Genomic DNA, 13,686 nt, shown 5'->3' with positions numbered 1-13,686 from the left:
TCTTTCTGACTTACTTCACTCTGTACAATAGGTTCTAGGTTCATCTACCTCGTTAGAACGGACTCAAATGCGTTCCTTTTTATGGCTGAGTAATATTCCATTGTGTATATGGACAACAATTTCTTTATCCGTTCATCTGTTGATGGACATCTAGGTTGCTTATATGTTCTAACTATTGTAAAGAGTGCTGCAATGATCAATGGGATACATGTGTCTTTTTCAGTTTTGGTTTCCTCAGGGTATATGCCTACGAGTGGGATTGCTGGGTCATATGGTGGTTTTATTCCTATTTTTTTAAGGATTCTACATACCTTCTCCCATAGTAGCTGTATCAGTTTACATCCCCACCAACAGTGCAAGAGTGTTCCCTTTCTCCATACCCTCTCCAGCATCTGTTGTTTGTAGACTTTTTGATGATAGCCACTGGATTGTCCACTGGGGTTTGCTCCTGAGGCTGCTCTGGAGGAATTGGGTCTGCCGCAGTGAGGACCACGTGCAAAAATCATGCAGCTGCTTGGGTCACAGGGGCCCTGGCAGCACCAGGTACTCAGGGAAGTTGGCAGCTAGGGAAGCAGGAAATATAGTGCTCTAGAAGGGCATGGCAACCTGTATTTGGCTGATACGCTTCAGTATCCATGCCTGGAGAGAACCCCCTGAGAGAGAAGCCTGGCAGGCTACAGTCCACAGGGTCACAAATAGTTGGACACGACCAAAGCAACCCTGCATGTGTAGATGCAAGACTTCTTTTATCTGTGGCAGCTCTGCCCCAATGAGGGTTGAGTGTGAAGGTGGCGCAGCTGCTTGGTTTGCGGGGACCCTGGCGGCGCCAAGTGTGCAGGAACACAGACTGCCTCCGCCGCAGGAGTTATGGCCTGATCAGAGTCTTTTATAGAGCCTCCTGTAGCTGTCGATCAGAGGACCTCTTTGGCCAGTCTTTCTCCGTAGCTCTGCCCATTCAGTCACATAGAGGGGCCCCCCTTGCTGTGGTCCTGCTCCGTAGATTGGTGCATCAGGCACTTAAAGGAGCACCCTGGGTGGGATCCTAATCTGTAGTTCAGTGCATCAGGTGTTTGATGGGCCCACCTCTCTATTGTTCAGCTGCTGTTCCTGGCATGTGGGGAGAGAGAGGCTATGGTGATGGTTCCACCCCCTACACTGACTCAGCAGTATCTCCTTGCTTCCATGGCTGCCTGGCTTTCCTCCACAGGCATTTCCCACCACAATCTCCTCCCTCACAACCCCTCAATCTGTTTCTCTGCAGTCCACAGCAGCTCTCTCCCTGGGATTGCTCCACAATCCCTAAACCCCAGCTCCCAGCTACTTCACCTTCCAGGGGACCAGTGTCCCTGTCCAGGGTATGTATGGCTGCGGCAAGGACTGTCTGATTCTCGTTTCATTTAGGATGCCACTGATCAGCTGTTTCACTCTCAGCCTTAAATGTTTCTTCTCTGACTCAGACTGGACCCTTGCTTCAGTTCCCTCACCTGCTGAGGGCAGGTCTAGTCGTACTAACACTCCTGTTTTTCCTGGTAGTCCCTTTGTCCTACCAAGTTTTGTGTGGTTCTATATATTCTTTTCCACTGGTCAGGTTCTCCTGTCCTCTGTCAGCTGGTATTCTGCATGACTGTGATTTTTTTTTTTAATAACAGTATAATCTTTGTTGAGTTATGGTGAGATACAGATTCCCATACCTTGCAGATCTTTTTCAGAGATGAATTTGGCAGTATGTATCCAACACCATAAAAAATATTCCTTCTCAATTTATACCAAATAAACAATCAGAAATTCATGTATAATGTAATCTGTGATATTATAAAACATTAACCTAAATAAATACCCAACAATAAGACTTTGGTTAAACAAATCATGGGCCACTCATAAAAACATTGTGCAACCTTAAAAGTGATGCTTTCAACAAATATTTGGTGATATAGGAAAATGCTCATACTGTGTTATTCAGTGAAAATGGCATAAAAATATGATTCTGGTTTTTTCTTCTCTGTAACTGAAAATAATTGAAGACTGTATACTAAAATGAACTTTATTTTTTTTCAATCAAAAAAGGTCAATGAATGCTATGAAAAGGTATACATCTATATAAAACAAAATAATGAATTTATTTAAAAAAATAGTATACAAGTATAAATGTCTTATTATTCCTACATTTATATATATATAAAATCTTGTCAAACTTCATTCCAATTTTCTTTTTAATATAAAAAAGAATTATTATTTATATTTTGACACTTATCATAAAGAGTTATATAAACCAAAGGAGTAATTTGTTTATAGGATGCTTTTCCCAATAATGAAAATACCAAAAGTCCTTTCTCAGAAACTTGATGCCATACTGCCTGAGAAATACAGGTAATAAATACAGGGTATCTAGACAGCCTTGCTTTCTGGGGGGAATTATTTTTACTTGTGTGTAGATTATACCAGGTGTAGTATTGCTTGCCTTACACAGTACTATTTAATTACTGTCAAATACTTATTCTAGTCTTCTTTTCCTAACTTCATTAAACTCATTCTTGAAACCATACTACAGGTTTCAGCTTATTTATACTCCATTTTAATCTTCTGTGTGTTAAGAGACATAAAAAACTTGGCAGCTTTATTTCTAATAATATTTATACATCATCCCTGAGGTAAAACCCTTCTGTAGAATTTCTCTGTGTGTTGAGTCAGTGTTTATCATCTGTTGACTCATTAGCTTCCATTCTAGAATTCTGGAATTTGTCAATATTTTCGGAATTTCTCCTTGTTTTCTGGGGACTTTTTCCTTATCTGAAGCCTGTAATTCCTTATTCAGTCATTCATTCATTTATTCGTTTGGTACACATCTATTGAGTGACTACTGTGTACTGGTTACCAGTCACACAAGTGAATAAGACATGATCCCTCCCCTTCTTACTTATTTTGCTGAGTTTTTGTTTTATATGTTCTCTGAGTTAAGAAGATAAATGGAAGCTTGGTTCGGGTCAGGGAAGAAAAGCCTGCTGAATTTCAGACTTTAAAAAGGAGTCTGTATAAACAAAAGTGAAAGTGAAGTCGCTCAGTCGTGTCCGGCTCTTTGCGACCCCATGGACTATAGTCCACCAGGCTGCTCCATCCATGGGATTCTCCATGCAAGAATACTGGAGTGGGTTGCCATTTCCTTCTCTAGGGAATCTTCCTGACCCAGGGATCGAATCCAGGTCTCCTGCATTGCAGGTAGACTCTTTAACCTCTGAGCCACCAGGGAAACCCGAGAATATCATATATGATGAGCAACATTTAGGGGTTTCATTTGTTTTTTAGAAGGGGACTGGTACAGGTATAATGAGTATAATTGGGGACATGGTGAATTGTCCAAGCACAGTTGTCCAATAGTTGTTGGGTCTAAACATGAGGGATACTTGATCGAGAGACACAGATATAGTGGTGGTTGGTGTGCAGGTGGAGATGAGCTGTGGGAGTGGCTGTTAACTTCAATCTGAATACATGACTTCCCCCATCTTTATGGCAGGAAAGTGAAATCAGCACCCATGTATATATTTAAAGTAGATTTCCTAGCGTTACTAATAATTAAAGACAGATTTTTGCATCAAGATTCTATCTGCGTAGAAACTGACTGCTGCCTTAGTGGACAAAACGTCCTTATGAGAAACATCATTCTGCTTTATAGTCTTTGTTATTCTTTGTTCAGAAGTTCTTTATCAATTCAAGAAAACTAAAAGCCTTCAAGAAAATTCTACATCTCATTCAGTACTCTTAATTTCTGTCATCAATTAAGATGAATATTTAAATAAACAACAACTTAATATCACTATTCAAACATTCATAATATATATATATACATATAATAGATATATATTTGTTTACCCACTTTTCTCTCCTCATTAGACTGTGATCTTTTCATATTAATCTTGGTGTCTGTAGAATGTAGCCCCCTAGCATGTAAAATGTGCTCAATAAATACTGGATGCATGAATTGTTAGAAAAGAAGAAAGAAGTGTTTGACAACTCTGGGAAAGGGTTTCTGTGAGCAAAATAAAATCTAAGAGCAGAGATGTGAAGGAAGAGCTGCTTTAGAGAGAATCTCAATCCTTTCTGAGGAGCATGTGACCTTTAAATTACTTAACTGATTGAAAATAAATCATATTTTAAGATTTCACAGTCTTTCAAAAATTTTATAACTTTGATCATGATTTGTTTTGCTTAAAATTCCTAGTTTTAGTGTTTGAATTTGATCATGTTGTATAGAATCCTGATTTGTAACTTTAGACTATATCTGATATTATTTCAGAAATTGAAATATTGGTTAAATTGTCGAAAATGCTAAAGTGACTACCAAGATAGGAAAAAAGCCATGGGATAGTTGGTCTCTCTCTACACACACGTGCAAGTGTGCACAGATGTACATATTTTAAAACTAAAAAATTTGCCTTTGTATTAATACTTTCAGTAATATACGTGTTATGGTAATTCTCAGAGAGCAGTTTTTTTTTTTCTTGTTATTTCAGAAAATAGAAAATCCTGATGAACTGGCAGAACTTATAAATATGAATCTTGCACAACTTTGCTCACTTTTAATGGCTTTATGGGGACAATTTCTGGAAGTTATAACACTACATGAGGAACTAAGACTATTACTAGCACAAGAGCACCATACTCTGAGGGTAAGTTATAAAAATAAGTGATTGTAGAGCATTTTAATGAGTATTGTCATTTATATTTAGAAATTTCTTATGAATAAAAATTCTGATTTTTATCTATTATGTTCATAAATGAGAAAAGAGACATCTATCATTGTGTTATTGTTTGATTCCTAAAGTTAATAATAGAAGAATACAGTTGAGTATATGACCTATCTCAGTTACAACCCTTGCAACTAAGAGACACCACCTGTATGAAATAAAATACACAATAAAGGATAGTTCTTGGAATCCAGGAACAGGAATTATCACTAGATCTCTTAAGAAAAAGAAACCAGAACTAAAAAGCCATCTCAGAATAGGCAGAATATCTCTCTCCAAACCTCATACTCCCTCCTTTCCTCTCTCCTTCCTTCACCTCATTTAGAGAGATATATTATGAACTTTGCAGGCTCGGGGGAGTAATCTAGACATGGAGGTTGTTATAGGTCTGGTACGGACACTATGCAGAAAATTTTGTACAATTTTATTGTGTCAAGAGGCTTCGAGATGTTAAATCTCTGTCTTTTCAGCTTTATCTCCTTATGTACTCTGTATGCACACTAATTTTCCTGAATTAGTTACACAAAACATCATGTGTATTTTATTTTCTTTTCTAGTTTTTCTTTTCTTAACTATAAAGCACAAATGAAAGTGGTAGTCGCTCAGTTGTGTCCAACACTTTGTGAACCCATGGTCCCTCCATGGAATTCCCTAGGCAGGAACACTGGAGTGGGTTGCCATTCCTTTCTCCAAGGGATCTTCCCAACCCAGGGATCAAACTGGGCTCTCCTGCATTGGCAGATGGGTTCTTTACCATCTGAGCTACTACATAAAGCACAATATATAATTAAAATCAGAAAAGTTCATAAAACGTGCACATTTTAACAAGTGGTTAAAAGTACCTACCCTTTTAACAATCACCCAGATCAAGAAATAGAATATTGTCAATACCACAGACATGTTCTATGTATTTGTTCCAATTTCTACCCCTTTATGACATTTACAAGGAATCACCATCTTTCTCAGGAAGTTCCTTCTTTCTCTTTTAGTTATTCAGTCTATATTACTGAATTCTACATAAATGAATTCATACAGTATGTATTCTTTTGTATATTGCTTCTTTCAGTTGAGATTTTGTTTTGGAGATTAATCTGTTGTTGTTGTTGTTGTTGTTAGTAGCTGTAGCTTACTCATTTTCATTGCTATAATGTATTTCCATTTGAATATACCTACAATTTGTCCATTTTACTGTTGATAAGTGTTTGAATTATTTCAGATTTGTAGCTACTGTAAACCAAGCTGCTGTGAATATTTCCTGTCATAACAGTTTCTGTGATGTATTTACCTATGAAAGAGATTACTGTGTCATAGGGTATAAATAACGTCAATTCTATTATATAATGCTACCCTGGTTTCCAAAGTGGTGCTGATTTTCACTCCCACAAGCACCATAGTAAAGTTCTTAGTCCACCTCCTCCCCAGTTCTTGATATTGGCAGACTTTTAAACTTTTGCAAGATGGATGTAAAATGGTATATCATTTTAGTTTTATATGTATTTTTTGATGACTTGGTAATAGTTGAGCACCATTTTGTATGACTGTTGGCTGTGTAGATTTCCTGTTTGTGAAGTACCTGTCCAAACTGGCTGCCCATTTTCTATCAGATTAGTTTTCTTTTTCTTCTTGATTTATAATAGTTTTCTGTGTATTCTAAGTACTGATCTTTGTTAAATGTTTTATAAATCTTTCCTCATTTCATGGTTTTTTCCACTATGTTCATGCTGTCTTTTGATGAAGTAGAGGTCTTAATTTGTCGATGGAACGCAAGAGAAAAGCCAGACAGAGACACACCTGTATTTGGACATAATATGTACAGATCAGCAAGGAAGATGTGACATTATCAGTAAATGATATTGGGACAATTGGGTATTATATAACTGAATTATATAAAATTCAGTTCCAGATGGACTAAAAACAGACATGAAAGGCAAAATCATAAAGTTTCTAAAATATAGAAGAGAACTATCAGAAGTATTATAGAAGTAGTACAGCTTACTCCCATATTGTCTTTGTCAGAATCACAAGTTACCATTTTGGCACATTTGCTTCATCATTCCTTCTTTTTGTCAATAGATACACATTCCCAGTTGCTCAATTGGTAAAGAATCCTCCCGTAATTCTGGAGACCCCAGTTAGATTCCTGGGTCCGGAAATTCCCCTGGAGAAGGGATAGACTACCCACTCCAGTATTCTGGAGCTTCCTTGGTGACCCAGGTGGTAAAGAATCCACCTGCAATGTGGAAGACCTGGGTTCAATCCCTGGGCTGGGAAGATCCCCCTGGAGGAGGGCATGGCAACCCACTCCAGTATTCTTCCATAGAGAATCCCCATGGACAAAGGAGCTGGCAGGGTACAGTCTATGGGGTCCCAAAGAGTCAGACACGACTGAGCAACTAAGCACAGCACAGCACCCATATAAATATACTCACACACATATTTTTTTTTCTGGGCCATTTGATAGTTACAGACATTATACTTGTTTTTCCTTAAATACTTCAGGGCATATTGACTAAGAACAAAGATATCCTCTAACGTAACCACAGTACAGTGATCAACTTTAAGACATCTAATACTGAAGCTAAAGGCAAAGGAGAAAAGGAAAAATAAACCCATTTGAATGCAGAGTTTCAAATAATAGCAAGGAGAGATAAAAAAGCCTTCCTCAGTGATCAGTGCAAAGAAATAGAGGAAAACAGTAGAAAGGGAAGGACTAGAGATCTCTTCAAGAAAATTAGAGATACCAAGGGAAATTTTCTTGCAAAGATGGGCACAATAAAGGGCAGAAACCTAAAGGCAGGGGCCTAACAGAAGCAGAAGAGATTAAGAAGAGGTGGCAAGAGTACACAAAAGAACTGTACAAAAAAGATCTTAAATGACCCAAATAACCATGACAGTGTGATCACTCACCTAGAGCTAGACATCCTTGAACGCAAAGTCAAGTGGGCCTTAGGAAGCATCACTATGAACAAAGCTAGTGGAGGTGATGGAATTCCAGTTGAGCTGTTTCACATCCTACAAGATGATGCTGTTAAAGTGCTACACTCAATATGCCAGCAAATTTGGAAAAGTCAGCAGTGGCCACAGGACTGGAAAAGGTCAGTTTTCATTCCAATCCCAAAGAAAAGCAATGCCAAAGAATTTTCAAACTACCGCACAATTACACTCATCTCACACTCTAGCAAAGTAATGCTCAAAATTCTCCAAGCCAGGCTTCAACAGTAAGTGAACCGTGAACTTCCAGATATTCAAGCTGGATTTAGAAAAGGCAGAGAAACCAGAGATCAAATTGCCAACATCTGCTGGATCATTGAAAAAGCAAGAGAATACCAGAAAAACATCTACTTCTGCTTTATTGATTACACCAAAGCCTTTAATGTGTGTGGATCACAACAAACTATGGAAAATTCTTAAAGGGATGGAAATACCAGACCACCTTACCTGCCTCCTGAGATACCCATATGCAGGTCAAGAAGCAACAGTTAGAACCGGACATGGAACAACAGACTGGTTCCAAATTGGGAAAGGAGGATGTCAAGGCTGTATATTGTTACCCTGCTTATTTAACTTATATGCATAGTACATCATGTAAAATGCTGGGCTGGATGAAGCACAAGCTGGCATTAAGATTGCTGAGAGAAATATGAATAATCTCATATACGCAGATGACACCACCCTTACGTTAGAAATAGAAGAACTAAAGAACCTCTTGAAAGTGAAAGAGGAGAGTGAAAAAGCTGGCTTAAAACTCAGCATTCAGAAAGCTAAGATCATGGTATCCAGTCCCATCACTTCATGGCAAATAGATGGGGAAACAGTGGAAACAGTGAGAGACTTTATTTTGGGGGGCTCCAAAATCACTGCAGATTCTGACTGCAGCCATGAAATTAAAAGACGCTTGCTCCTTAGAAGAAAGGCTAGACCAACCTGTTAAAGACAGCATATTAAAAAGCAGAGACATTACTTTGCCAACAAAGGTCCATCAAGTCAAAGCTATGGTTTTTCCAGGAGTCATGTATGCATGTGAGAGTTGGACTATAAAGAAAGCTGAGCACTGAAGAATTGATACTTTTGAACTGTATTGTTGGAGAAGACTCTTGAGAGTCCCTGGACTGCAAGGAGTCAATCCTAAAGGAAATCAGTCCTGAATATTCATTGGAAGGACTAATGCTGAAGCTGAAACTCCAATATTTTGACCACCTGATGCGAAGAACTGAGTCACTGGAAAAGACCCTGATACTGGGAAAGATTGAAGATAGGAAAAGAAGGGGACAACAGAAGATAAGATGAGATGATTGGATGGCATCACCAGTTCGATAGACATGAGTTTGAGCAATCTCTGGGAGTTGGTGATGGACAGGGAGGCCTAGCATGCTGCAGTCCATGGGGTCGCAAAGAGTCAGACACGACTGAGTAACTGAACTGTACTGAAATACTGATACCTACTACATGATTCATTTTTAAATCTGGTCAGTTGTCTTAATAACACCCTGTGTGACAACCTTTTCCAGGATCAATCTCAGGGTCACACATTGCAATCAGTTATCACATCCCTTTAAACTCTTCAGACTCACTTAATCTTCCTTCTTCCTTTCGTTTTCTTCATCTTTCACAACTTTAGCCAGTAATTTTTAGACCAGTCTTCAATCTGGTCTTCAATTTGATTATGATTAGATTTAGAAGTTATAGTATTAGTGGGAATGCTACATTTTATTTCTTTTTCAGTCAATTTTGGTAAATTATATTTCTCAAGGATTTTTTTTATCTCAATATATTGATTTATTGGTCTTAAATGAATTCAGAATAATTCTGAAAATTCTTAAAAAGAATTCAGAATAATTATAATGACGATGATCCAGGATGTCGGAAAAAGAATGGTGGGCAAAGATTGAGAAGATGAAATAAATGTTTACCAAAGGCCTAGAAAAACAAAAGAACAAACAAACAGAGATGAACAATACACTAGAAGGAATTAATAGCAGAATAACTGAGGCAAAAGAACGGATTAATGACTCGGAAGATAGAATGGTGGAAATCACTGCTGCAAAACAGAATGTAGAAAAAAGAATGAAAAGAAATGAAGACAGCCTAAGAGACCTCTGGGATCATACATATTGCCTTAATAATTGCCTTAAATATAAATGGATTAAAGACACCAACCAAAAGACATAGACTGGCTGGGTAGATACAGAAACAAGACCCATAGATGTGTTGTCTACAAGAGACCCACCTCAGACTTACAGACTGAATGTAAGAGGATGGTAGAAGGTATTCCACACGCAGTGAATTCATAAGAAAGCTGGAGTAACAATACATCACACAAAATAGACTTTAAAGCAAAGACTGTTATAAGAGACAAATAAGGACACTTGATAATGATCAAGTGTTCAATCTGAGAAGAAGATACAACAATTATATATGCACCCAACATAGGAGTACCTCAGTATGTAAGGCAAATACTAAAAACTATAAACAGAGAAATCGACAGTAACAGAATAATAGTGGGGGACTTTAATACCCCACTTTCTCTAGACAGAAAATTAATAAGGAGCATGGACCTTAAATGACAGTTTAGATCAGTTGGATTTAATTGATATTTATAGAGCGTTTCAACCAAAAGTGGCAGACTTTACATTCTTCTCAAGTGCACATGGAACATTCTCCAGGATTGACCACATGCTGGGCCACAAGGCAAGTCTTGGCAAATTCAAGAAAATCGAAATTATATCATTTTTTCTGTCACAAAGCTCTGCGATTAGAAATAAATCACAAAAAAATACTCTAAAAAACATAAATACGTGGCAGCTAAACAATATGCTACTCAGAAACCATTGGATCACTGAAAAACTCAAAGAGGAAATTAAAAAGAAAAAACTTAGAGACAAATGAAAAGGAAAGCACAATGGTCCAAAACTTATGGGATGCAGCCAAAACAGTTTTAAGTGGAAAGTTTATGGCAATACACAGTTACCTCAAGAAACAAGAAAAACCTCAAACAACCTAACCTTATACCTAAAACAATTAGAGAAAGAAGAAAAAACAAACCTACGATTAACAGAAGGAAATCATAAAAATCAGAGCAGAAATGAATGAAATAGAGACAAAGAAAAATCTCAAAGATCAATGAAACTAAAAGCTTATTCTTTGAAAAGATAAGCAAAATTGATAAACCTTTAGCCAGAAACCAAGAGAAAAAAAAAAAGGGAGGATTCAAATCAATTAAATTAGAAATGAAAAAGGAGAAGTTACAATTGACTCCATAGAAATACCAAGGATCATAAGAGACTACTATCAACAATTGTATGCCAGTGAAATGGACAACCTAGAAGAAATGCCCAAGTTCTCAGAAAGGTACAGTCTCCTTAAACTGAACCAAGATGAAATAGAAAACATGAACAGACCGGTCACAAGCACTGAAATTGAAACTGTTATTAAAAACCTCCCAACAAACAAAAGTCCGGGCCCTGACAGCTTCACAGGCAAATTTTATCAAATGTTTAGAGAAGAGCTAGCACCTCTCCTTCTGAAACTGTTTTAAAAGATCGCAGAGGAAGGAAAACTCCCCAGCTCATTTTATGAGGCCACCATCACTCTGATACCAAAACCAGACAAAGATAGCACACACACACACACACACATTATAATCCAGTATCACTGATGAACATAGATGCAAAAATCCTCAACAAACTACTAGCAATCTGTATCCCACAATACATTGAAAAGATCTTACACTATGATCAAGTGGGATTCATCCCAGTGATGCAAGCATTTTCCAACATCCACAAATCAATCAAGGTAATATACCACATCAACAAATTGAAGAATAAAAACTATATGATCATCTCAGTAGATGCTGAAAAAGCTTTTGATAAAATTCAGCACCCATTTATGATTAAAAAAAACTCTCCAGAAAGTGGGCATAGAGGGTACATAAATCAACATAATAAAGACCATATTCTACAAACCTACAGCTAGCATCATACTCAATAGTGAAAAACTGACAGCATTCCCTCTAAGATCAGGAATAAGACCAGGATGTCCACTCTCACCTATTTTATTCAACATAGTTTTGGAAGTCCTAGCTATAGCAATCAGAGAAGAAAAAGTAAGGGGAATCTAAATTGGAAAAGAAGAAGTTAAACTATCACTATTTGCAGATGACATGATACTATATAGATCCTAAAGATGCTACCAGAAAACTAATAAAACTCATCAATGAATTTGGTAAATTTGCAGGTTATAAAATTAATACACAGAAATCTGTTGCATTTATCTACACGAACAATGAAAGATCAGAAAGAGAAATTCAGGAAGCAGTTCCATTTACCATTGCATCAAAAAGAATAAAATACCTGGGGATAAATCTACCTAAGGATACAAAAAACCTGTACTCTGAAAACTGTAAGATACTGATGGAAGAAATCAAATAAGTCATAAACAGATGGGAAGATACACCATATTTTTGGACTGCAAGAATCAATATTGTCAAAATGACTATAGTACCCAAGGCAATCTACAGATTCAGCACAATCCCTATCAAATTACCTATAGCATTTTTCACAGAACTAGAACAAAAAAATCTCAAAATTTGTATGGAGGCAAAAAATATCCCAAATAGCCAAAGCAAGCTTAAAAAATGGAGCTGGAGGAATCAGGCTCTCTGGATATACTACAAAGCTACAGTAATCAAAACAGTATGGTACTGGCCCAAAACTAGAAATATAGATCAATGGAACAGGACAGAAAATGCAGAAATAACCCCATTCACCTATGGTCAATTAATTGATGATGAAGTATGTTGGAAAGACAGTCTTTTAAACAAGTGGTGCTGGGAAAATTGGACAATACATATTTAAAAAATGAAGTTAGATAATTTTGTATATGTATAGAACATATACAAAGATAATCTCAAAATGGATTAAAGACCTAAATATGAGATCAGACACTGTAAAACTCCTAGAGGAAAGCATAGGCAGAACACTCTCTGGCATAAATCACAGCAGTATCTTTTTCAATCCATTCCCCAGAATAATGGGAATAAAATGGGACCTACTTAAACTCAAAAGCTTTTGCACAGCAAAGGAAACAATAAACAAAATGAAAAGACAACCCACAGATTGGGAGAAAATATTTGCAATTGATGTGACTGAGATAATCACGATGGTGTGATCGCTCACCTAGAGCCAGACATCCTGAAATGTGCAGTCAAGTGGGCCTTAGGAAGCATCACTATGAACAAAGCTAGTGGAGGTGATGGAATTCCAGTGGAGCTATTTCAAATCCTGAAAGATGATGCTGTGAAAGTGCTGCACTCAATATGCCAGCAAATTTGGAAAACTCAGCAGTGGCCACAGGACTGGAAAAGGTCAGTTTTCATTCCAATCCCAAAGAAAGGCAATGCCAAAGAATGTTCAAACTACCACACAATTGCACTCATCTCACACGCTAGTAAAGTAATGCTCAAAATTCTCCAAGCCAGGCTTCAGCAATACATGAACCGTGAACTTCCAGATGTTCAACCTGGTTTTATAAAAGGCAGAGGAACCAGAGATCAAATTGCCAACATCCGCTGGATCATCAAAAAATCAAGAGAGTTCCAGGAAAACATCTATTTCTGCTTTATTGACTATGCCAAAGCCTTTGACTATGTGGATCACAATAAACTGTGGGAAATTCTGAAAGAGATGGGAATACCAGACCACCTGACCTGCCTTTTAAGAAACCTGTATGCAGGTCAGGAAGCAACAGTTAGAACTGGACATGGAACAACAGACTGGTTCCAAATAGGAAAAGGAGTACATCAAGACTGTATATTGTCACCCTGCTTATTTAACTTCTATGCAGTATACATCATGAGAAACGCTGGGCTGGAAGAAGCACAAGCTGGAATCAAGATTGCCAGAAGAAATATCAGTAACCTCAGATATGCAGATGACACCACCCTTATGGC

At 37.5% G+C, this 13,686-nt stretch overlaps 1 protein-coding gene across 3 annotated transcripts in view; it reads left to right on the top strand.

Annotated features, from left to right (window-relative positions):
• Window positions 1-13,686, top strand: part of FAM135A (family with sequence similarity 135, member A) — a 153,737-nt gene that overhangs the window by 95,377 nt on the left and 44,674 nt on the right. For all 3 annotated transcript variants that reach the window (XM_010848500.1, XM_010848498.1, XM_010848499.1), the window contains one exon: window positions 4,506-4,661. In XM_010848500.1, coding sequence (XP_010846802.1) covers window positions 4,506-4,661 — 156 coding nt within the window. The remainder of the gene's footprint in view (window positions 1-4,505; window positions 4,662-13,686) is intronic.

The sequence above is a fragment of the Bison bison genome, unplaced genomic scaffold, assembly GCF_000754665.1.
Source record: "Bison bison bison isolate TAMUID 2011002044 unplaced genomic scaffold, Bison_UMD1.0 scf7180017864268, whole genome shotgun sequence".
In the NCBI taxonomy this organism is placed as follows: Eukaryota; Metazoa; Chordata; class Mammalia; order Artiodactyla; family Bovidae; genus Bison; species Bison bison.
Note: the sequence above shows the minus strand (reverse complement) of the source record. Positions and strands in the feature narration are given on the sequence as shown.